At 40.5% G+C, this 24,560-nt stretch overlaps 3 protein-coding genes across 6 annotated transcripts in view; 1 reads left to right on the top strand and 2 right to left on the bottom strand.

Moving 5' to 3' along the window:
• The window catches only part of LOC131688646 (beta-1-syntrophin), an 856,448-nt gene that overhangs the window by 254,925 nt on the left and 576,963 nt on the right, over window positions 1–24,560 (top strand). The window lies entirely within an intron of this gene.
• Window positions 13,146–15,554, bottom strand: LOC131686961 (uncharacterized). The gene is made up of 3 exons (XM_058970994.1): window positions 15,521–15,554; window positions 13,850–15,441; window positions 13,146–13,784 (listed from the first exon to the last, which is right to left on the bottom strand). Exons 1-3 carry the CDS (start codon window positions 15,552–15,554, stop codon window positions 13,146–13,148), a joined length of 2,265 nt encoding a protein of 754 aa, XP_058826977.1.
• LOC131688644 (uncharacterized) lies at window positions 15,720–19,619 on the bottom strand. The gene is made up of 2 exons (XM_058973056.1): window positions 18,829–19,619; window positions 15,720–18,753 (listed from the first exon to the last, which is right to left on the bottom strand). Exon 2 carries the CDS (start codon window positions 18,558–18,560, stop codon window positions 15,738–15,740), a length of 2,823 nt encoding a protein of 940 aa, XP_058829039.1. The 5' UTR covers window positions 18,561–18,753; window positions 18,829–19,619; the 3' UTR covers window positions 15,720–15,737.

Genomic DNA, 24,560 nt, shown 5'->3' with positions numbered 1-24,560 from the left:
TTGTCTCGGAAAAAGATCATTAAGGGCCCGGATGAGGAGGATGAGTACAATTTCAGTCGGGGAGTCGATTTTGTTTCGATATCCATCTCACCATGAGCCAAGTCATTGTCGGGATACGGGCCTATTGCCCAGTGCCCAGTTGGTAGGAGAGACAAGAATGGGGAATGTAATATAATCGCTATACTTATCTTGTATAATGGTATCCAGGTAGCTCACTAGAGACGAAACAGTGATACTTATCTGCTGGCCGAGTAACGGTTAACGCACTTATACAAAAAAAGAAGAAAAAAAGGAATCCAAAAGGAAAATGATTAAAAAAATGGGATTTTCCGTTTATCTCTAGTATGTCAGAATTGGTATTTAAGAGCTTTTAAAGATTTGTTGTATTATCAATTATAAAAATAATCACACGGTGGGATTAATAATTTCTCAAAATAAAAAGTGAAATAAGGGGCTATTTATGACGTATGCTTATGCTAAATTGATGACGTAATTAGTGCATAAGGCCTCGTTCTCAAGTTATGAACTTATTTTATTATTTTTTTTATTTATTTTTTATTTCGATTATAGAGGTTTTAACCTTAAGGTCATTCGTCTCTTCGGGTTGGAAAAATCTCTTATGAAAAATTTCTAACCCTATGTGCGGGGTCGGGACTCGAACCCAGGTGCGCTGCGTACAAGGCAATCGATTTACCAACTACGTTACGCCGACCCCGAGAGTTATGCACTTTTTAAGTCAGGAGTTCTGAAATAATGGTTCGAATTCGGTTTGTTCGTGGCCAAGATCAGATTATTTCGCAACCACCAACTTTGGGGGTTCAGTGTCTTCGAAGAAATTATACAATATAATGCAGAGCATTCCTTGAAAAAATAATTTTGGTGATTAATCCTCCTGGAAAGAATTATGGAGAATAAACTCAAAACATTATTTAGAGGTTTGGTGATAATGATATTAAAAACTTTTTTGAAGACACAAAAATCTTCAAATGCTGATGAAAACCGATCCTGACGTACTATAAACAAACGGAAAACAACTTTTTAACATTTTTATTCTTCTTTCCGAAAAACAGTATGTGGTGTCCAGATTTTCTGTTTTGACGAGAAGTTTTATTTTACGAGTCTACTATCACTTTTATCGACCCTTGAAGTGTTTGTTTTTGTTTTGATAAACGGCGTTAAGAGGTTATATACAAAGTTGTGGCGAAAAAGTGAACTAAGTCGTGATTTTTTTAAAGCATTTTATGCAATTTTCTTTTTGAAAAAGCAAAAGACAGCTCAATGGTAGTGCTATCGAAGTTAGAAAAAAACAAGTTGAATTAAAAAAAATATTGAAGGTTGCCGGAGTTATGGCCCATCCCCCGTAGCGAGTTTTTTTGGCAGAGGTTTGCGGTGAACGCTCTCTAAGCCGTACCGCTCAACTGAATTTAAAAAAGTAAAAATATTATTGAAGAAAAATGTATTGTGGTGTACGGATCAGTTTTCCAATACAAACATTTTTTCCTGCAAAAAACATGTTAACCAAAAAATTGAGTTTTGTGTTCAAAATTTTAAACAAAAATTCACGGCAATGAATCAAAATTTTTTGGTGGAAAAAGGAACCGTTCAAGTACACGAGAATGTAAATACAAACAATTCAAAAAAAAAAAATTATGAAAATCGGAAGAAGTTTTTTTAAAAATTCGTTTATTTGGCTCAAGGCGCTAGCTTCACGGAGCCGTGGATATTTTATATATTTACATGATGTAAACAATAAAAATAATAAACAATTAATGCTAAGATCGATCCCGTACGCGCGACTTGCCATTGCGCGTGGAGATCCGTTTTCGTATCGGGGAAATATTTGCATCCACGTCAACTATATCATGGGGGTCATTAGTATCTCTGTCGTCTTCGCACAAGTCCGGGTCATCATCGGGGTTACTGGCTTGATGTTCGCGATCAGGTGTTGTTCCTAACTTCTTTCCCTTTCGGGTCACGAGCGTGAACCCTCCGTCATTGCTAGTAGCTTCCTCGTTGCTAGAATTAGCTGTTGAGTTAGTGGTACTTGACGCGGCTTTCGCAGTTGTCATTATTGCTTGAACAGCAGCCACAAATTTGGCAACCGTTTGTGGTTCAGGGAATGATATTGGAGACTGAGTGTTGGTATTTCTTTCTGTAGATGAGCTTTTCTTAGCGGTTTCTGGGCAGGGTTGTCCGTAATTGTTCACAGAACTGGCACGTGTTAGTTCGTCCTTGATATGTACATAGAGTTCGCTGTATAATGGTATCACCCCATTCTGTTGTGCACTGCAGGGTGAGGTAGGAAGGAATGGGCTGGTCTACCCGCATTCTTACCACAAAAACACCATTTGAAATACCTGGAAAGTAGTTCCTCCACGTATCCTCCGAAATGGATTCCACTTCTCCGAAATACGATATGAATCTTTTAATGGCCACTTTGCAAGTACGTGGTGCCAAATCATGTAATTTAACTTCCACGTTTCCGTTATCCATATACACAGGGATCTTGATTTTTGCGGTGTCACAATCCAGAACGTGTTTCAAGTTGTTTTGCGAAATGAATCTTTTTGCCTGGGCGAATTTGTTGAACGTTATCAGCACCGCGTGTCTGACGTGCTCCAACTGGATGAAACTTACGTCTGAAAACCGAAGCTGCATTTTCTCCTTTAGCAAATGTTCCACATCACCAATACTCGGTTTTATGCGGAAAGACCGGAAGTCAATGGCCACCGTGTTAGCCCGAAGAATCACATTTTGTTGTCGAGACTCAGGCATCTTGATAGAATAATAGTAACGGTTCCCTTTGTGCTTCAGACAAAGCACACAAGAAAAAAGCAACTGCTTGCGCTGGTTTGGGTAGCAGCAAAGAGCACACTAGTATTGTGACTGATGCCTTCGGTGGTTGAGAATAGACAGAATGAATAGTTTTTGCGATATCACGTTCATCGCAACGGTACTTTTCAAACATTTTCGTTCCGAGATAATTGCGTTTAAAGTTTTGTGTTAATTTCATACGCGGAAGAACCAGCACGCTGCGAACGGCTGTAGTTTGAAATGTAGTGCTCCGATCTGGGCGAAGGAGTTTCGCACAGATATTTTCAAAAGTATATACTTTCAGAATATTCAAAAAAAATTTTCGATTATTTGAGTTCCAACTTTGTATATAACCCCTTAAGAAAAATGACAATAGACATATGCAACATAAAAACAATTTCATAAAATTATACTACAATGACTGAAAAGTATTTTTTCAGTTCTTGTAACATGTGATATAGATGATTCTATACAATAATAATAATGTTCCTAAACATTTTTCAAACATCCAGCGAAGATCCAAAGATAGATCGACGTTAGGCATTCCGAACAAAGAGCACACCTGATATAAGATCGCCAATTGAAAAAAAAAAAAACTACAGGGGACAGTCCTATGGGGTTGTACGAATTGCAGACGTAGGACTGCAATACGTCAAATATTTAATTTCTTATTACATTTGGATTAATAATTAATCAAACATTTCTTTCTACAGTTCACTTCATGAATCAAACCGTGTTGCTCATCAGTTCATTTTATTTACAATGAGCGATCGAATCCGATTAAAGAAAGCAGACAGAAAACTGCGATGGAAAACCGAATTAATATCTGGAACTGCTTTAAAGTTTTAAAAAGTTTTCTGTTGTGTGCAGTGAACAACAAGACCGATGCTTAAAAATCATGTTTTAGACAATACAGTCACAGTTCTTGTATAGGATAAGCTTTATAGTTTTATTTTGCCGTTATTGTAAGTTTCCTAAAGTACACATAAATGTAGCGAATACAGTGGTCTTAATCATATATCGAAGCAAAACATATACAAGAATCGAATTTTTGCGTAAATAGTCTTTGTAGTACCTATGTATTGGTGGAATCAAAGTGGGATAGGTTGAGTGGAAATGAATCTCATGGAATCAATAAATTGATGAAACGTAAATAATAAACCTTCGTTGCACTTTCTTCTATCCATTCGCGTGAATTTATTGCTAAGAAAGTTTTCGTCTCCTTAGCCTGTCATGGAGACGACAACGCAAAGAAAAAAACGAAAGCTTTCGCTTCGCGCAACGAAAGCTCAGATTTATATCATACACGCAACACTTTGATATACCTACACATTCGCCTCAAATAATAAACCCAAGCGAACGGTGTACCGTGCTTGAATCAAAAAGCTGTGCCGGTATACGCTATTGAAGCTTCTCCGGTGGCGCCAACTCGCGGCCCACTGCGCAAATAGCTTGGGTCAATTTACATATGCGCTGTCACAACAAAAGTAAGCAAACGCATTTTGCAAACATTTTTGTACCTTTAGATTGTTTAGAAATGTCTCATAAAAATAAAAGTGGGCATAATTGTCGTGTTGTGGGATGCAATTCTCGCGGTTATTCAGTCCCCAGGATCAGTTACTATAAATTTCCTTCCAAACCGTGGGAACAAACACGCCGGAATCAGTGGATAGTTGCAGTTCGTCGAATTGAGTAAGCCAAACATCTTTTTTCTCCTCTATTTTTTGTTGCTGAATGTTTAAAATTTGCAGTGTTAATGGAAAACCGTGGCAACCATCAAAAACATCCGAGATATGCAGTTTGCATTTTGAAGGTGGGTCAAAATCTGAAGTTCCGCGCAAAAGTGCGTACAACCCGACAATTTTTCCTGACATTCACAAACGCAAGCAACCAAGCACGTCTGGTCGCGGTGAAAGGCTAGCGAGAAGAAGGGAAAAACTAGAACATTTTACAAAATCAATGTTAAATGCAGGTAAAACATCATGGGTTTTTCAACAATTATTCATTTCCTTTCCGTATTCCAGATATGAGATCCATTTTATTCCAGGTACTGATAAAAAAAGTGAGTCGAACCTTGATGATTCCACAACAGAAAATTCACCACCAGCAGCACCATTAGTAATAGAAATGGGAACGCAGACTGATCCACAAGTCGACTTTGACAATGACTCGAGTGTCGGAATCTTATTTGCTTGGAACAGTGAATCTAGTTGTGACTCTTCTACCCAAACTTGCATTCCTGTGAAAAAACCTCCAACACACACACGAATCATTGTTCCTAATATTCGGGACAAGAAGACTTGGAGTTGGTCCCGAAGAACCAACGAGACCAGGGTTCATGGGTTTTTCAGATATCAAGGATGACAGCGCTATAAAGCAATTCGGGGGCATAACATTAAAAGTTTTTGCAATTTTGTTGGAATTCATTTGCCCGAAAAAAAGTGATCAGCCAAAATTTTACAGAACGCTCAAAGCTGAGGACAGATTATTATTGTTCCTTATGAAAATGAAGATTGGTTTAACATTTGGCGCAATTGGACTTCTTTTTCACGTGTCAGGGCGAACTACCTCGCAAATTTTTTACTCAGTTTTGGAGACGCTTTTTGAAAATATTAATACCTGGGTTTTTTGACCAGGTAGAGAAGCGATTAAACGTGCTATGCCAAAGTCATTTCAAAATTACCCAAACTGTTGTGTTGATTGCACAGAAATGCGCACAGACACTCCTCCTGATAGTGATCAACGTGTATTGATGTATTCGTCATATAAATCTAGCTTTACTATAAAATTTTTAGTGGGAATCAGTCCATCGGGAATGATAACTTTTGTCTCAAAAGGGTATGGAGGAAGAGCAACAGATGGGTACATTGTAAATGATTCTGGTTTCCTTGAATTGATTGAGCCAGGAGATGAAATAATGGCAGATAAAGGATTTCCCCAAATAAAATCAGAGCTGTTGAAACACGAGTGCGTTTTGGTTATGCCACCGTTTGCTTTTGATTCACAATTTAGTAAGGAGGAAGTTATGGAAGGTTATGCAATTGCCAGTGTAAGGATTCATGTTGAAAGAGCGATTCAACGAATTAAAATTTTTAAAATTTTGTCACACGTGCCAATTGAGCTCTTACCAGAAATGGATAAAATTATGCATATTGCATGCTGCCTCGCTAACATAAAAGAACCATTAATTCGTGATGAAAAAGATTCAATTTCATAGAAAAGTTATTAAATTAAATGTTCATTTCAATGTTGTAACAAAACGTGTAAAATAAAAGTTCTCAGAATTTTACTTATAACTTGTTAAATTATAATTTCTCTTAATTTAAACAACTTTCTCTTTCTCTTTCTTCTCATCTCTTTGTTTATATGCTAACAGAAAGAAGTGGTAAAAATGTTTCATAATAAAAACCCTCTATTTTAGGCACAACTTCACAAACAAAATCTTCATCTCTTTGCATTCTAAGCAACACAGAGCCTTTTGTAGAGAATACAAAAAAATTACAAACTTTCGCATGTGTTACATACAACGATAACTGAACCTGTGTGTAATACATATGACTTTTTTATTACTGGGTTGTTATTTTCATCGCCATATAAATATGAAATTAAAGATTTTCCATTATTGCGATTAAAAATAGGAGAATTTTCACAAGAGGATGGACATTTTATTTCAATAATCTCAAAATCTTTGTCATTTACAATAACACCATCAGGACTACATGCCAAGAAGGGCTGCTTGACATTGACAATCAGACCAACATCGTGAATGTCAACCTGAAGCTGTTTTGATAGCTCTTGTTTAGCAAAAGGTTCCATGTCCAATCCGTATCGCATAGATTTTGTCGAAAAGCTTTTAAACCGATTATTTTTAAACTGTTGGGCTAAAGCATCAAAACTTTCTCTTCGCGTCTTGATTTGGTGACTTTTTTTACTTGTAGTAATACGTAAATACCGCTCTCTGAACCAAACAGAACTTTTGGACTGGCGAATTGAGTTAAAACAAATTAATTTCCACTTGTCACCATCAATAGAAATTTTGTTTTCGAAAAAATCTTTAGAAGACTGTGGACAAGATTTCGGATTAAACTTTAGAATCATGTGGTCAACTTGTTGAACTTGAAAGGCGCGATAAATGTTAAAATCATCTTTGAATTGTTGTTCCAGCAGGCTCGACAACTGTCGCAGTTCAAATTCTCTCCTGTTTTTCTCTCGTTCCCTTTCTTCGTTTGGAATCAAAAATTCAGTTTCTGCTGCAACCATAGCAGAAATAGCACATTCCTCGTTAAGAATTGCATCAATATTTTTCAAGCGCCCGAATTTTGAAACACTCTTTTTAGATACAATGTGATTGTTGTTTTCCTTCTTCGCTAGAATTTCATCAATCGTCGCACCTCTACTGTATCTTTTTAGTTGAGCCTCTGGTGGTTTGTTCCATATCATTGGCAAGTCAGTTTTGGAACAAGTATTTTCTTCATTTACATACACGCAAACTGCAGCAGCGTGTTTGCAGAAAAATTTTCCAGCTTTGCATGTGCATTCAGTATTTTTAATTGATCTGTCGTCATCTACCTGTAAAATAATAGAAATTTTAAAATTCTTTAAACAGTATTGCAATTATTGTTATACTTGACAACATAGGAATTCTCACTACATATTTATTTTACATCAGAAACGTAATTCCTATACCCACCTCTATTTTCGGAAAATATAAATTTTCATTTCTTCGAGTACTGGCAGCTCCAGGTGTTTCACGAAGAACAGTCCCATTAATAAAAGTCCCATGTTCGTCCCGTTCTCCAATCACACCACTCACATGAAAACTTTTTACAAGGCGGTGTCCCTTATTAATAGATTTACGACGAAAAGAATCGAGTTTTACGGCTTGAAAGTGATTTTTTATAACCAAATTCATTTTACGAGTTTTTTTTTCACAACCTTGTGATAAAATTTTGATTAACAACAAAAATAAAGAACAGTATTTTGGCGGTAAATCATAGCTACAATGATACAGCTGACCCAAGCTATTGCACGCGCTCACCACAAGATGGCGCGCGCGTGGCGCCTTTGAGATACACGAATGGAGGATACGCACCAAGCAAAATGAGTCAACGCTGGTGATGATGGATGGTGCGAAAGAGACAACTAGTACGACGCTAGCCTCTGCTACACTGGCTGTGAGAGCATGCAGCGCAGTGCTCTGCTCTGCCTGCTGTGCCTCTTGGACAGCAGGCAGAGCAGAGCACTGCGCTGCATGCTCTCACAGCCAGTGTAGCAGAGGCTAGCGTCGTACTAGTTGTCTGAGCTTGCCGGACCAAATCTGCTCTTTAAATAGTCGATGATGACGTCATTCATAGAAGCGTTGCGCGTTAGGTACATAAATCTGTCGTGCCAGACCAGGGAAGCGCAGCCTTCTGTGTGCAAATGCGTGGTATTTTAACTATGTTGAACATTATTTAAAATTTTAATGCCATGATATCAAAAACCTTTGGGTTTATCTATTGGAATCTATTCTTAGAAGTATTTCTGAGCGATATGCGCGAAAAAATTGAAAATTTACCGTAAGATGGCTGAATTACAAGCGTTTAAAATTGGACCATTTTTCGTTACATACCATTTTTGTTGAATTTGCAAAGTGCACCCCCACATCGAAAACAAAGACGTAGTCCTACGTCAAAACATTTTATAAAGAGGAATGTCTGTCATAAATCTTGCACGTCCATCCGGCGCTAGCTTATTCCGTTAACTAAGTCAGTGTCGGATTCTGATGAGACGAAGCCGAAAAACCGTGAGCTATCTCTCTGGTTATTTTGCCGCCTAATTTTCACTCATCGTTATCTGCCCTGTTCGTTTCGTTTCAGTGAATCGTACGCTGCCTTGAAATCCAAAAACGGATGACAAGTCCACTAATCGTATTTTCGAAATTTGTCCAAGATATATCGCAACGTAGGTGGATTAACGGCTTGTCATTCATTCTCAATCCTTATTGATGATTGTGCTATCTCTAATTTTTGCTATTTTGTTTGTTTATTTGACTCGGATCAATGTGTGAGCTTAACGGAGCTATGAGTCTTTTATATATTTACAAAAAATAAATGCAAAGAATTTTTCAAATGTGTTACTATTGAATTCTTTTGTGTACACACTAAAAAAATCTGAATTTTATCGTTGACGTAATTGCAAACATGACACACTTCAACAAACCGTAATTTACGAAATGACGGAACATTACCGTGTTCCGTTTAATTTTACATGAAACATATACTTTACATGCGCAATAATATAAGATTACACTTCCTACCATTCAGAACAAACGCTGTATGTGGAGTAAAATTACATGATTTACGAAATTAAACGTCATGTAAAATTAAAATCAAACGTAAAACTAAGTCATTTTTGATGCTCGTATATGTCAGGGTCAGGAGACGTAAATTTACACTATTTTTTCTAGGTGTGTAGCTTGTGTAAAATATAAAAACATTTGTTTTTGATTTTGACCATTCTGTGTCTTTTTTGTTTTTACCCGATTCAATGCGGAACGAAAGACAAAGCAGTTATCAAGCAACGTGCACGGTAAGTTACTGTAAACTACTCGCGCCTCCACCAAAACTTTAATTTCAAATCGTTAAATTTGAAAAATTTTAAAAATTAAGTGAAAAACTTGCATCTCCACTAAGTCGAATTTTCAAACCTTACGAAAAACTTACGTCTCCATTAAATTACCGACCGTCGGCGATTTGTATGCGCGTGAAGCAGCGAACCCCAGAGTCGAATCGGTCTGTGCGTGTGAAGTTATCAGTACGAGAGTGTCGTGAGATGTCACACCCCCTCCCCGGACTGGTGCGGAGAAACACCACCCCCCCAACCCCTTAACCGATCTCTTCCAAGCTACATGTATTCCGGTGACGTAATGAACCAGCAGTCCCTATTACTGCGTGCCGTCAACTAGCCAGGAGCAACGACTCCCAGGTGATCCTTTCCTCATTATGAAATCGGTACAGGCAGCGCTAAATTGGTCTAAAGGGCGAACAGGAAATTATTGCGACACCGAAAATGGCATCCCAATTTTCTTATAATGTTTAATATCAAACCAAAATTTTAGTGTAGTTGTATACATATATTTACTTCAAAAATCAAAAGAAAAGTTAATCGATGGAGCCTTGAGTGTAAAATTGAACGCATTTTCGCTAGATGCCCTCCATCAAAGTCTTTACAGTGTCATCCGGTACCAGTTTCTCAGTTTTTTTTATCCATTTTCTTAACATGTCCTTCTCGTCTTTGACTGTCTTCTTGCTCTTCCGAAGTTCCCCCTTCATCATTGCCCAGTACTGCTCCATCGGGCGAAGCTCCGGACAGTTTGGCGGATTCATGTACTTTGGAACAAAATGGACAGAATTGGCCTCATACCACTCCAGGACACTTTTAGAATAGTGGCATGATGCCAAATCTGGCCAAAATAGCGGAGCTTCGTCGTGCTGCTGCAAGAACGGCAAAAGGCGCTTCTCGAGGCACTCAGATTTGTAGATCTCGCCCTTTACTGTGCCTTTTGTCACGAAAGGCTCACTCCTCAGTCCGCAAGAGCGGATGGCCTGCCAAATGAGATATTTGGAGGCGAACTTCGACATTTTCTTCTTCTTAAATTTGTCGTCCACATAGAACTTGCTCTTTCCGGTGAAAAATTCCAACCCCGGAATTTGCTTAAAATCGGCTTTTATATACGTTTCGTCGTCCATGACACAGCAGCCATATTTTGTCAGCATCTTCTCGTAGAGCTTCCGTGCCCGAGTTTCAGCCGTCGATTGTTGCCGCTCATCGCGGTTTGGGAAGTTCTGTACCTTGTATGTATGTAGTCCAGCTCTCTTCTTTGCATTCTGGACGTAGCTCTGTGACATGCCGATCTTTTTAGCCAAATCACGGCTTGAGACGTTGGGATTTGCTTTAATCATCCGCTTCACCTTTCCCTCCGTCTTTTTGTTCTTCGGTCCCGGTTTTCTTCCAGATCCTTTGCCGTGGTACAACGTCAACCGCTCCTGGAACCGCTTCAACACTCTGGAGACGGTTGAATGGTGAATGTTCAACATTTTTCCCAACTGCCGGTGCGACAGGTCAGGAAATTCCAGGTGTTTGGAAAGAATTTGTTCTCTCGACTCGCGTTGGTTCACCTCCATTTTCGTTGAATCGAAAAACACGACTTCGAGTTTGACAGCATGTAAACAATACACATCAATGAGAAAGTGTGCAAAATTTGGTTGATTTTTACCCAATGGTAAAAAAGTTATGCCCTGTTGAATGTGTCGCAATAATTTCGTGTTCGCCCTTTACTTATTTCCACGATAACCATGGGTTTCGTAAAACCGTACAACATGCTCGCGGAGTGCTTGCTGTTTAGACGCCATCTTCGATTGAACATGGAGCATGGATTTATGCCGAAACGTTCAACATCTACGAATCTTCTGTCGTTCACAACATACGTTACAGATGCTATGTCGGACGGCCTTCAAACTGACGTTATCTACACGGACCTTTCAGCTGCTTTTGACAATATAAATCACGCTATTGCAGTGGCAAAATTGGATAGACTCGGCTTTGGTACTAATATTCTCCGTTGGATGCAATCGTATCTCAGTGATCGTCGTCTAGCAGTCAAGATAGGTGATTGTGTATCCGAAGAGTTCTTTGCTTCATCTGGTATTCCGCAAGGCAGCCATCTCGGTCCATTGATTTTTCTTCTGTATTTCAACGACGTTAACTTTTGTTTAGAAGGACCACGGTTGTCTTTCGCCGACGACCTCAAGTTATACCATACAATCCGGAATACTGATGATGCAGCTTCCCTTCAAAGCCAACTGGAAACCTTTGCGGAATAGTGCGAGATCAACCGAATGACCCTAAACCCCAAGAAATGTACTGTCATTACGTTCTCGAGGAAAAAACGCCAATTCGATTCGATTACTGTCTAGCTGAATCCACAATTGACAGAGCAAATTGCGTCAAAGATCTCGGAGTTTTTCTCGATGAACAACTGACGTTTAAACAGCATATTAGCTATATTGTCGCAAAGGCATCACGCTGTTTGGGGTTCATAATGAGAATATCTAAGCCCTTTTCAGATATTTACTGCTTGAAATCTCTCTACTGCTCACTCGTTCGATCAACTCTGGAATATTGTTCAGTTGTGTGGAACCCTCATTATCTCAACCGTGTCCATCGAATTGAGGCAGTACAGCGCAGATTTGTTCGGTTTGCCCTTCGTCGATTGCCTTGGAGCAACCCTCACCAGCTGCCAAGTTATGAAAGCCGGGGTTTGCTTATTAGACTCGATACATTGCAAGTGCGACGGGATCTATTCCGTGCTATGACGATTGTTGGGTTTTCGGACTATCAATATGGTCGGAATCAAAGTGTTGGAATGGTTTGTCTTTATGCTCTGCTTTGTATAATAGACGATACAGAGTTAGATGCGAAGGAAACGAAATTTTTATTATAACTAACTGAAACTGGCAGTGGTATATTGATTTTATATTATCTGTGCAGAAAGGGAATCAAAGGCCTATTCAGATATCTCGCTCACCCTATCAGAGGGATAGGTGATAAGAGGAGAGGATTCTACCTAGAGCGATCAAGCGAGATCACTATTGCTGCTGTACTAAATAGGGGTGTTCACGATTATCACAATTTTGATTACTTAACATAGCCGGCCACCGTTGAAAGTTTCACTTTTCAACTTAATACTAACTAAAGCGATTATTAATTTTATACAAATATTGTTTGCAATTCACAATCTATAGATTGTATGATCTTCGGTTTGTTTGGGTGCGACGAAATGTTCTTCGGTTGTATGGCACGTGCTTCTTCGGTTTGTTGATATGGATATCGACCGTCTGTCGATCAGCTGCTCAGCTCATCTGCACTATGCGTTGAGATGACATGAAGTGTTGGTCGTTGGTACTGTGTCTTCTCGATGAATGGGCATCCAGTAATTGGCTTCTGACGTCATCGTTGCATTCGTTTGATTGTAGTTGTACCTCAAGGTGGTTGGAGAATTGATGTAGTATCCAATTGACGAAAGGTGTAAACTGGAACAACTTACCCCACAGAAAATCTGTTGCGCCTGACGAAATCCTCAACATCAAAGGGGATTGTTCCGTTGGGTAGTGGGTGGATACACATCTCAGCCAGTGCGTTTGATTGGTAAGCCGGATGGCGTTGATCACAGTACCAATCAGATTAATTTCGGAGCGTTTAATAATTGGACATGGAATGTAGAAAGCATTAGGTTTGCAATTTAAAGCGAGCATGCACATGCAAATCGAAACGACTAATGAATAAAGTAGTTACGAATCGGAGAGCGAGTCCTCATCACCAGCGGTTGCTGGCTTTCTCACTGGTAGTACACAAATGTTGGAAATAGCGCGCCGAAGCTCGCCATCTTTGGTCTTCACCGAGACCACTCGAACGTTGCCGTCATCGCCGCGGAAGATTTGGGTGATACGGCCGAGTCGCCACTTGAGTGGAGGTAGGTTGTCTTCCTTCAGAAGTACCATCGTTCCGATGGTTACGTTGTCACGTTGACGGGTCCATTTTGTCCGCGGGAGCAGGCCGGATAGATAATCCATGCTCCAGTGCTTCCAGATACGACGAAGATACTCTTGGGTCTGCTGATAACGGTCTAGACGTCCTTTCGGTATGGCTTCGTACGATGGTTCTGGTATAGCTACAAGAGGGCGGCTTACTAGGAAATGCCCAGGGGTGAGCACTTCTAAGTCCTCTGGGTCAGATGACAGCTGCGTGAGCGGCCTGGAGTTCAGGCAACCTTCGGTTTGCGTAAGGAGCGTTTCTAGGTCATCCTTCATTAATATAGCAGTTCCGAGAGTGGCCTTCAGATGCTTCTTGCAGGATTTAACTGCGGCCTCCCAAATGCCGCCGAAGTTCGGAGACCGAGGAGGAATAAATTTAACCAAATGCCGTTCTCGCTGCAATGTGAGGTAACAACGTGCTGATGCTGCTGAGAGGCAAACTGTTTGGCTACTTCTGCTACCTCCCGAGATGCACCAACGAAATTCTTTGCGTTGTCGCATTCAATGACTGCTGGTAGGCCGCGACGTGCTACAAATCTTTTTAGAGCCGAAACAAATGCATTGGTTGAGAGGTCGGCTACCAATTCAATGTGCACCGCCTTTGTTACGAGGCACACAAATATTGCGACGAAGCCTTTGGTGGGAGATGATTTGCGACCAGCATGGCGGTAATAAAAGGGTCCACACAGATCGACACCAGTGGTCAGGAACGGGAAGGTTGGTGTTACTCGTTCAGGAGGCAGTTCTCCCATAAGCTGCTCTAAGATAGTTGGCTTACAACGAAAACATTTAATGCAACTGTGCACCACCCTTCGTGCCAAATTTCGCACTCGTAGTGGCCAGAACTTCTCTCGCATGTTTGCAATAATAAGTTGCGGGCCAGCATGCAGAAGTTTTTTATGGTAATGATCTGCAATCAACTCGGTGAAAGGATGGTTTGGATGCAGAATCATAGGGTGTTTTCTATCATCAGCGATTGGTGCATTTTCGAGCCGACCACCAACCCGGAGAATTTGATTTTTCAGGATCGGTGTCAGCGTTTTCAATCTGGAATTAGGCTTGACTTGTCCGTCAACAGTGATGGCTCGGATTTCTTCAGCAAAACATTCCTTCTGCGAAATTTTCACTAACACGTTTACAGCTTCGGTAATCTCATTAGTTGATAGGAAACCGACCTTACGGTCCGACCGATGTGCCGGTTTGCAGTTGTGGGTAAATCGTAGCAAGTATGATACTAGCCGAACTAGAGCATTATAAGACGATCGCAGACTGAATATGAAACAAGGTGCTTTCACTTGAACGGACATAACTGCCAATTTTTCCTCCAAATATTCAGTAGGGAAGTCTTCATGGGTTGACCTAACTAGTGGTGGCCGAAACCGCTCCGGTTGTTGCAGCCATGGTGGGCCTTCCCACCATGCAGTAGTCTCCATCAGCTGGGCAGGTAGCATTCCACGGGAGATTATGTCGGCGGGGTTCTCGATCCCGGGCACGTGAGCCCAAATTCCATCCTTCGTCAGATGTTGGATTTCAGAAACCCGGTTAGCGACGAAAGTTTTCCACCGGGACGGGTTCGCTGATAGCCAGTATAGTGCAATCATGGAATCGGTCCAAAAAAAGGATTTCAATTGTAGCTTTAAGCTTTGCTGAACCTTCTGATAGAGGTGGCTGAGTAACAACGCTGACGAGAGCTCTAAGCGAGGCAAGCAGATCTTTTTCTGCTTTTTACTGTCGCCGAGAGGGGCGACTTTTGACTTCGAAGTAAGGAGTAGAACGGATATATTGCCATTGGCACAAACTGTTCGCAGATATATGCAGGCCCCGTAGGCCCTTTCGGAGGCATCACAGAACCCATGTACTTCCACAATGGTGGGTTCTATGCATGGTACGACCCATCGAGGAACCGTTAGATGTTCGAGTGATGTGAGATTTGCTCTAAACTGCAACCAACGTTGTTGAACTTCTTCCTCTAAAGGTTCATCCCACGTCCTCTGGTTTCGCCACAGCTCCTGCATAAACAATTTAGCGAGCACGATAACAGGTCCCACCAGTCCTAGGGGATCGTAAAGACGAGCGGAGTCGGAAAGAGCTATCCGCTTTGTAATGGTAGTCGATTCACTCCATTTCGGTACTTGGAAGCGGAATCTGTCGGACGCAGGCTCCCATTTAAGCCCCAGAGTTTTTACTGATGAGGACAGATCTAGATCGAAGACAGTGCGTTCATCACGGAGTTCAGCTGGAATATGCGCTAAAATATCGGGAGAATTCGTCGACCATTTGCGAAGACTAAACCCGACGGATTGGAAAAGCTGCAGAAGTTGTGTGCACAGAATTTTCCCTTCCTCGACACTATTTACGCCACTGATCGTCCATATAAAAGTCGTTAGCCACAACTTGTGCTGCTGCAGGATGCGATGATTGCCCCAATTTGGCAAGTTCCTGAAGACATTTGGTCGCTAGATACGGTGCAGCAGAGGTCCCATAAGTGACGGTTGTCAACTCATAGGTTCGAATCGGTTCGAACGGTTCGTTTCTCCATAGGATTCTCTGTAGAGAATGGTCCGACTGATGGAGCCAGATTTGCCGGTACATTTTTTCCACGTCAGAGATGATGGCGTACCGTGACATCCGAAACCGCAATGTGATTGAGATGAGGTCATCTTGCACTACTGGTCCCACCATGAGTGCATCGTTCAACGAAATGCCGGTGTCGGTGGCACAAGAGGCATCGAACACAACACGCAATTTAGTGGTCACACTTTCTGGGCGTACTACGCAGTGATGTGGGAGGTAGTACGTAGGATGCGACTTAGTTTGCAAACTTTCTGGTACTTCTTGCATATGATTCAGCAGACGGTATTCATGAATAAATGTTGAATATGCGGTTTTTAGATTTGGCTCAGCTTGAAGACGACGCTCCAAGGAAAGAAAACGACGTTTGGCTATTTCGTATGAATTTCCCAGCAGTGGAATGACTGATGGTTTCTTGGGAAGTACCACTACAAATCGACCGAATTCATCTCTACTTGTGGTAGCAGCAAAATGTGCTTCACATGTAGTTTCTTCAACGGACATGATGCTTGACGATTGACAGGATTCCAGCTCCCAAAATCTGGCTAACTGGTCTTCTAAGGCTTCTGTACTGCAGACGTGAACAATACTAGGTGCAGTTTGGTTTGATTGTACAACTCCTACTCTGCCTGAGACTACCCATCCCAGGGCTGTATTCTGCAGTACTGGTTTTCCGGGACCCAGTCGAATGAGTCCATCGAGGAGAAGTTCGTAGTAAACCTCTACTCCTATGATCATGTCAATTGAGGCTGGCTCGTGAAATTTGGGATCAGCTAAGACAACATCTGATGGCCAATTCCATTCAGAGGTGTTAATGGTAGTCGAGGGTAATTCGTGTGTAATTTCCCTCAAAACATGGAACTTTAGATCAGCACTGAAGTCCGAACAGTGCGATTGGATGCGAGCGAAAACGGAATGAGTAGAAACTATGGTGGCCTTTCCGATGCCACCGATGACATGATGATTTTTGACTAAGCGTGACATCAAGCGCTGTGCAAAGCGTTCTGCGATAACATTAATTTGCGAAGCGGGATCGAGTAATACTCTTGCCCACAGAGAGTGACCAGCGGGATCAAACACCTTTACTATCGCTGTCTGCAGTAAGACAGCCGATGGTATTCTACGAACATTGGCTGTCAAGGAGGTAGAGCAATGACTGAACGACGATGACGATGGCACCTGTCCATCAGTAGGATTGGTTTGCGAGGAAGACTGATTTGAAACAATTGGTGTACTCCGAGCGTTCTGAGTTTGAGACTGAGTTTGATCTGTGCTGGGCGTCTGTGTAGATGGTTTGAGAGCTTGAGCTTGGGTTGGATTACGATTGCTAGTCTGCTGGTGTAACATTGTGTGGTGTTTTTGGCCACAAACACGACACGCACTGGAAGCGCAGTTTTTGATTTGGTGGTCTGGAGAGAGGCAGTTTATGCAGAGGGACTTTCTTTTCACTAACTCGTATCTTTGCTGAACTGATGAGTTCCTAAACGCTTCACACTTGAACGGAGAGTGGATTGCCTGCTTACAGAATGGGCACGACCTTGGAGTAGTGCCGGTTACTGAATGAATGCTGCTAAACCTTGTTTTCTGCGGTCGAGTGGGTTCCAACCGTGGCGGATCAGAGCTGCGAGCTTTCGAAGGGGCGATGGATTGAAGAATAGTACTGTGACGACGCAGAAACTCCATTATGTCTCGGTACTTGGGAGCTTCCGTTGAGTTGTTGTGATTTTCCCATTGCTTCAGTGTAGACGAGTCGAGTCGCGAACAGACCATGTGGGCCAACAGAATACTCCAGCCCTCAGTGTCGATGCCCATTTTCGCGATCATTTGTAGGTTACGCTCGAAATCGTCTATTAGTCGGACGAGAGAATCGTAGCATTCCCGCTTCATGGGTTCAATGGAGAAAAGCGAATCGAGATACGTTTTGACTACCAGCTTCTTATTATCGAAACGCTGTTTTAATAGGTTCCACGCCACGGAATAATTGGCTGACGTTATTTCTATAGATTCGACAACCCTTTTTGCTTCCTTGGATAGCGACGCTACCAAGTAAGAGAACTTATCGATGTCCAACAGTTGAGGGTTAGAATCGATCAAACTTCGAAAAGTGTCACGAAAAGTGAGCCACTCAGTAAGAGAACCATCAAAAGACGGAAGTTTGACTTCAGGAAGTTTAATTCGGGAAACTGCTGGATCAGTAGCCCGAGAGGATGCAGAAGGTACTGCAATTGCGTTGGCTTGTGGCGGATTAGCTTTGCTTTCTGCTGCGATTAGGAAGCTCTTTACCCTAACATAGTTCAATTCAAACTCATCACGTGCCTTGCGGCTAGCATCTACCTTTGGACCAAGGTCAACTTCACCTTCTGCTTCATCAATCCCTTGCAACGAACTAGCATCATGGTACTGAGCTTCTTCTTCTAGAAGGTCCATTTGCAAACGGTTGCTCTGGAATTTTTCGAAAATCTCCTCCAGTCGCTCTCTCCAAACTGGAAGTTGATCCTTGTCCCGGCGTTCATTATAATTTTGCATGAAGTCTAACAGATTGCGCATAGTGTCAAGACAAAAACGTTCCTGCTTGCAGAGTGCTCTTAAATTTGGAGCCATTTTCTCACGAGGTCACCAAAATCCACGAACGATCAAAAATTCTCGAATATAACTCGCTAAACACGAGCCGAACTTCAATGAAGTGAATTCTCAAGGGTGACCAAGCTACCGCCAGAAATAAGATGACCTGTCTCCACCACCGTGTTAGTACTAGCAACAATCGTAAATCACAAGCTTCAAATCAGCAGAACGCCTAATTCACACAAATCGAAAATTTCGATTCCATCAATTGTATAATGGGTTAGTGCTTCAACTCGCTCCTACTTACAGTACTATCAGTGCACGAGGGCACGCGGTCCGCCTGATAACCTTGCCTTTTGTCCCAGGGTCCTTTGTCGGTGGCTCCTTTGTCTCACCAACCAAGCCACGCCAACTTACAACGCCACGCGGTACAATAATCCGTCGACCACGCCAATGCGTACACTCACTTGGGCAGATTTTCCGTTCTTACGTGATGACGCGCACTTTCAGCTTTAGTAGCTTTATTTGTAAATCACTTTTCAGTTTGTTGTATATGTTCCGAGTTCGTTAGGAACAGTAACGTACTTTTACTGCTTGCACAATTCACTATTGTTCAGTCTTCACAGTAGCACTATTGTTCGTGATAGATAACTTTCGACACGCGCGAAACTTATTTTACCGCCAAACGAACGTCGCAACTATCGCCGATTCACGACCCGGTATTTGTTCATAAACTTTCCGCGAACTGACTTAAACACTTTGACCGACCATCCGACCTTCGCATCCGGCTCGAAGGACCATTTTATGTTGGGTTTTCGGACTATCAATATGGTCGGAATCAAAGTGTTGGAATGGTTTGTCTTTATGCTCTGCTTTGTATAATAGACGATACAGAGTTAGATGCGAAGGAAACGAAATTTTTATTATAACTAACTGAAACTGGCAGTGGTATATTGATTTTATATCATCTGTGCAGAAAGGGAATCAAAGGCCTATTTAGATATCTCGCTCACCCTATCAGAGGGATAGGTGATAAGAGGAGAGGATTCTACCTAGAGCGATCAAGCGAGATCACTATTGCTGCTGTACTAAATAGGGGTGTTCACGATTATCACAATTTTGATTACTTAACAACGATTTCGGATATTTTGCAAGATCGAATTGACTGCCCCGAGCTTCTCAGTGCGATAAACATGAACGTTCGCCCTCGCGCCCTTCGCAATAATTTATTCTTCCGATTACCTCTTCGCCGGACTAACTATGGAGTAAACGGTGCCATCATTGGTTTGCAGCGGACCTTCAACAGAGTTTCATCCGAGTTCGATCTTCACATTACACGTAGCAGATTACAATTTGACTTTTTAAATAGATTAAAAAATTATCATTAGGACCACACTGTGTCTGTTGATATTAATTAATTATAAATAAATAAATAAATAAATAAACCGACAGCACCCAAGCGAAAAGAAACACGCCACACATTTCTAGGGAGTCCAGAGAGCAGATCTTTTGGAGAGAGAAAAGTTTACGCTCTTTGCTTCAATTACAGAAAGGTATTGAAATTTTTCTCATTTTTTTTATTGGACACCCTATATGTAAAATGCAATGTAAAGACTCCCTTTTTTTAGGGTGAATGACCCTTAGTGGTTAAAGCCTCGATAAATATAATATGTAATATTAATAATAAGCAGGGTCTTCACTTCTATTTTCAGATTCCCCATTTTAAGAGTTATGTATATTTAAGATATTTTCCCAATAGGAAAAATATCTGTGAATCATTGTTGGTAACGTTCTTCAAAAGTACACCGAGATAAATCCGTAGTTTCCGTACAAAAAATTACATTTCCGTAGATTTTATCTACGGATACGAGGATCCGTAGAAAACCTTCAATCCAACAAAAGTCGTTAGTATCAAAGCGGACCGATTGGGCCACTAAATAGTCGTTCTGCGATGTTACTGATGGCACATTTGAAACGCGAATTCTGTTTTACTAATTTCGGCTTAATACTCAGTTCGGAAGGACAAATGTAGCAAAATCCTCAATGTTATTATTGTGAAATAAATCAATAAATAAATAAAATTCAAGCAAATAAATACTGAGATCAAATGAAAATATCAGCTGCCTAAAAAAAGAAAACACCGTTCGTCAACCTACATCCCACATGAATTTTTGCCACGTTTTGTTTACAGTCTCGCACAAGCAAAACCAACTCACAAAAATCATCCCAGAAGACGCTAATTAGTTCGCTAAACGGGCGATCACATTTCGATGGATGGATTGCTTTTGAATAGTCTAGAACGGAACATCATTTCGCCTGTCTATCGGATCGTTTTCGTTACTTGTTGCTCCCCGTAATATATAGCAGATTTACTGAGCGAAAAATATAAAATCGTTAGACTCATTTTCTTATGTTGATTCGTTTTAGGGTGATTCCTTTTGGTGTATATGTTTCAAGTACTCAAATTGCGCTGAACAATTTTCATGCATTAAAGACACTCTAGATCCAATGTACCTTCCACAGCGTTCCAAGTAAATCACTTTTCGCATCACGAGTTACAGTAATTAAATTACTTTTTAAAGGCAACTCAATTACACGGATGAAAACACAAGTTAGTCAACCCATGATCTACTCTAGCCACGCTGGCTACTAGAACCAAAATCAACGGATCAATTATTCCGAACTTGTAAACAACTCTTTCAACATATGTTTTCCATCATAATCGTTCACCGTACAATGCTCGGCCACTTTGGATAGGATCTCCAGTTGCTTATCCTGCACTTTCCAAACGAGCAGTGTAGATAGCAAGTTTGGCCGACCAGGTCTGTGGAACTGGTGCGGGGTCGGTTCTAGGTGCTGAAATACATAGCTGTCTATTGTCGGAATTCTGTAGCGCTTGGATGAACCCACCGATTCACATAGAAATACACGCACACACACACACACACACACACACACACACACACACACACACACACACACACACACACACACACACACACACACACACACACACACACATACGCATAGTTGGATTGAGTGAGGCTCATTTCATCGTTTGTGGGGGATCGCGTGTCAAATTCACATCCGGTGGTCGTAATGTACCGAATATCGGAACAGGCACTGGCGAGCTCCAAATCGGGTGCCTTTTTGCGGCATCTGCTATAGCTTCTGCTGGTCGGTGGAAATCAGTTTTATTATATAGCACCAGGTGGAGCTTGGGTGGTTGAATTGTCGTTATCCAACGAAACCGAACACGGAGCTTGGATTTTGAATATTTACGGTATCAGCAATTAGCGCACCGTATAACCGATGGATCTGGTTGAGTTGTTAAATTTAGCACCTTCGTGCTTAGGTTTGTTCGCGGGGTTTTGCGTTTTTTTGCAATATTTGGATAGGATTGTCGTCAGTTTTGGTAAATTTTGCGCAGGCAGCTAACAAAATTAGACATTAAAATAATAGTAAAGAAGATATTGACAATCATTGGGGTTATTCCATAATTCTGGTCAGCTAAGTCCAGACAAGGTATTCAAAATTGTGGCAATTTATTTATTTATTAGTCTTAAAAACTAACACGCATCCCAAAGCCTTACTAGTGTTGATCTTAATAATAATCTATTTTATAACAATCAAGTTCTAAACAAAAATAACGGTTATACAATAATTCACAAAATATGGCAGAAAGGTTAATTGTAGTTTACAGATCGATTAAAAATTCTAGAAAATCGTTAACGCAGAGTTTGTCTGGATGCGTTGTAATCGAAAGCTGAAGCAACCCGGGGTATTTAAGACCGTGGGGGGTAATTCGGAAGTCTCGAAAATCGTAAGACTTTCCAACTGTCGTACATTCTGATGGACGCGCCATTCTGAAACATCAATTTTAGAAAGAAGACGCAACGTGTTCCATGTTTTTGCCATCCTCAAAACAAAAATCATTATTATGGTAAAACCGTGATTAAAGCAACAAATAGAAGTGGAAAAAATAACCTGTAAGTGTTTTTGAGGAAATGTTGAGATTCCTATTTCATGGAACGATTCTTACATTTCTTACAAAAGAAATGTATAGGATTCGCTCAAACTTTTGAAAAAAATTTCCAAGGTCCGGAGGGCCGAGTCTCATATACCAATCGATTCAGCTCGACAAATTGGGACAATGTCTGTATGTGTGTGTGTGTATGTGTGTATGTATAAAATGTCATGTAATTATCTCAGCAATGGCTGAACCGATAATAACGAAACTAGTTTCAAATGAAAAACCTAACGTTACCATTTGACACTATTATTTTTGTTTTTCGATATGTTGTTTACTTTCTGAGATATGGGTGATCTTGTCAAAACAAGACAGGTTTAAGGCAAATAACTTTCAAACGAAGCAATCACATCGCGCAAGCTATATAGAGGTAAAAAGCTTATGAAAATACCTTTCTAACAAGCTATAGATTGTCAAAATCCGTTTACGAGTGGCGGAGATATTAAAAATTTTGTATTTTCATTCATTTTTCTCCCTTACTAATTTTCACTAATTAAAAAGAAAACCTTTTCATACAGAGTATTGCTTTAATGGTGTTTTAGGGGCAAAACTAAACCGATTTTGAATATCGGGGTATGAAAACACATCTACGTGATTCAAGGAATTCGATATTGAAAAAAAAAATGTGAATTACCTCTATAATAAACAAACTGTTTCTCAAAAATTATTCGTACGTTTATTGCAACGACAAAATAATGTGCTCATAGTGAAATTTTTTCTAGAGTTCGTGTATTTATCCCTTGGATTAGGCGTTGCATTCAATCGTAAGGTAAATGTTGATGGTATATTAATACATAGCTCATGAAGTAATTCACCTAGTAGTGAGATAAAAGATTTCTCATATAATTATACTCGTGGCATCACCGAAAACAACTGTATTTTCGAATCCCAAAACTCTAGCGAAAATTGAGTTCTTTTGCCAGATTTAGGTTATTTATATTGGTCATGGCGTAAAAATTACTACTTACATTATTTATAATAAGGATGTAAGGAATCAATATATCGCATAATATATTTTTAAATATTCTCTGTCTTTCCCTTCCTTCGTTTTCCTGGTAACTGTCACGACTCACATATTTCTTGCTGTTTCTCAATCCATTTCTAAGTTGTATGATAAGATCTTCTGATAACCTGGAACATTTATTAATGTCCAATCATGTGTGCGATGTAATTTTGGAGGTTTGAAAAGACAATACCATTTTTTCTGCCGTTACTCTGTAAATAGATTTTTGCATTTTATTGTTTGAAAAAAAAAGGTTATTACAGGTAATCTTCGATACAACGTACCCTCGATATAACGTACCCTCGATATAGCGTCATTCGATATAACGTACATTTTTCTTCGATATAACGTACATATTTTTTAATTTATTTTTCAGGTCCAAAATTCTCTTCAATTACGCATGTATTCCATAATTTAAGAATTCAGTATGTTATACACAATCTTACAACGTACTAATTGGGCTTCTAATGAGCATGTTAGGAATTGAAGGTTACGAGAGCGATTTTTTTTTCAATTTCAATTGCGTATGATCGTAATTTATTAAAACCAACCATTTATCTCAATAAATAACCCTATATCAGTAGGGGAGCCCGGGCTAGTTGGCGGTTGGGGTAAGTTGGCGGAATTCCTTTTTCTCCGTTTCTATTAGACATATAGCACTGCCTCTCGTTATGTACCTCAAGTTATGTGAAACCTATTATCCAATGTGTTTTGGTTGCAAAACATTTTGTATTGTGGAAGTTGTGGGCGATATTGTGTTTTCGAGCATACCTAGTAAATTTCCTAAATTTTAAACACTTTGTGTTATTTAGGGTGATGGCGGTGCTGCTCGCGGGGCAAGTTTGCGGTACTATTTACGATGCAAAAATAGCCATCAAAAATGTTTATTTCTGGAATTCACTCCAAAGTAAGAAAATCTTTTTCTTGTGTATCTCGTCAATACAGGAAACATTTACTTCAGCCTTTCACCTAAAGAATTTGGAAAATTTGCTGTTGAATGTGGAGT

The sequence above is a fragment of the Topomyia yanbarensis genome, chromosome 3 (assembly GCF_030247195.1).
Source record: "Topomyia yanbarensis strain Yona2022 chromosome 3, ASM3024719v1, whole genome shotgun sequence".
Taxonomy (NCBI): domain Eukaryota; kingdom Metazoa; phylum Arthropoda; class Insecta; order Diptera; family Culicidae; genus Topomyia; species Topomyia yanbarensis.
Note: the sequence above shows the minus strand (reverse complement) of the source record. Positions and strands in the feature narration are given on the sequence as shown.

Bases quoted from the DNA above. Each gene is read 5' to 3' on its own strand.
- LOC131686961 (XM_058970994.1), bottom strand. From the start codon at position 15,554: ATGGGAGCCTGCGTCCGACAGATTCCGCTTCCAA. The intron at 15,442-15,520 runs GTACCGAAATGG...ACGATCCCCTAG, and splicing joins CCGACAGATTCCGCTTCCAA to GACTGGTGGGACCTGTTATC. The intron at 13,785-13,849 runs GTAGCAGAAGTA...CTCACATTGCAG, and splicing joins TCGTTGGTGCATCTCGGGAG to CGAGAACGGCATTTGGTTAA.
- LOC131688644 (XM_058973056.1), bottom strand. From the start codon at position 18,560: ATGGCTCCAAATTTAAGAGCACTCTGCAAGCAGGAACGTTTTTGTCTT.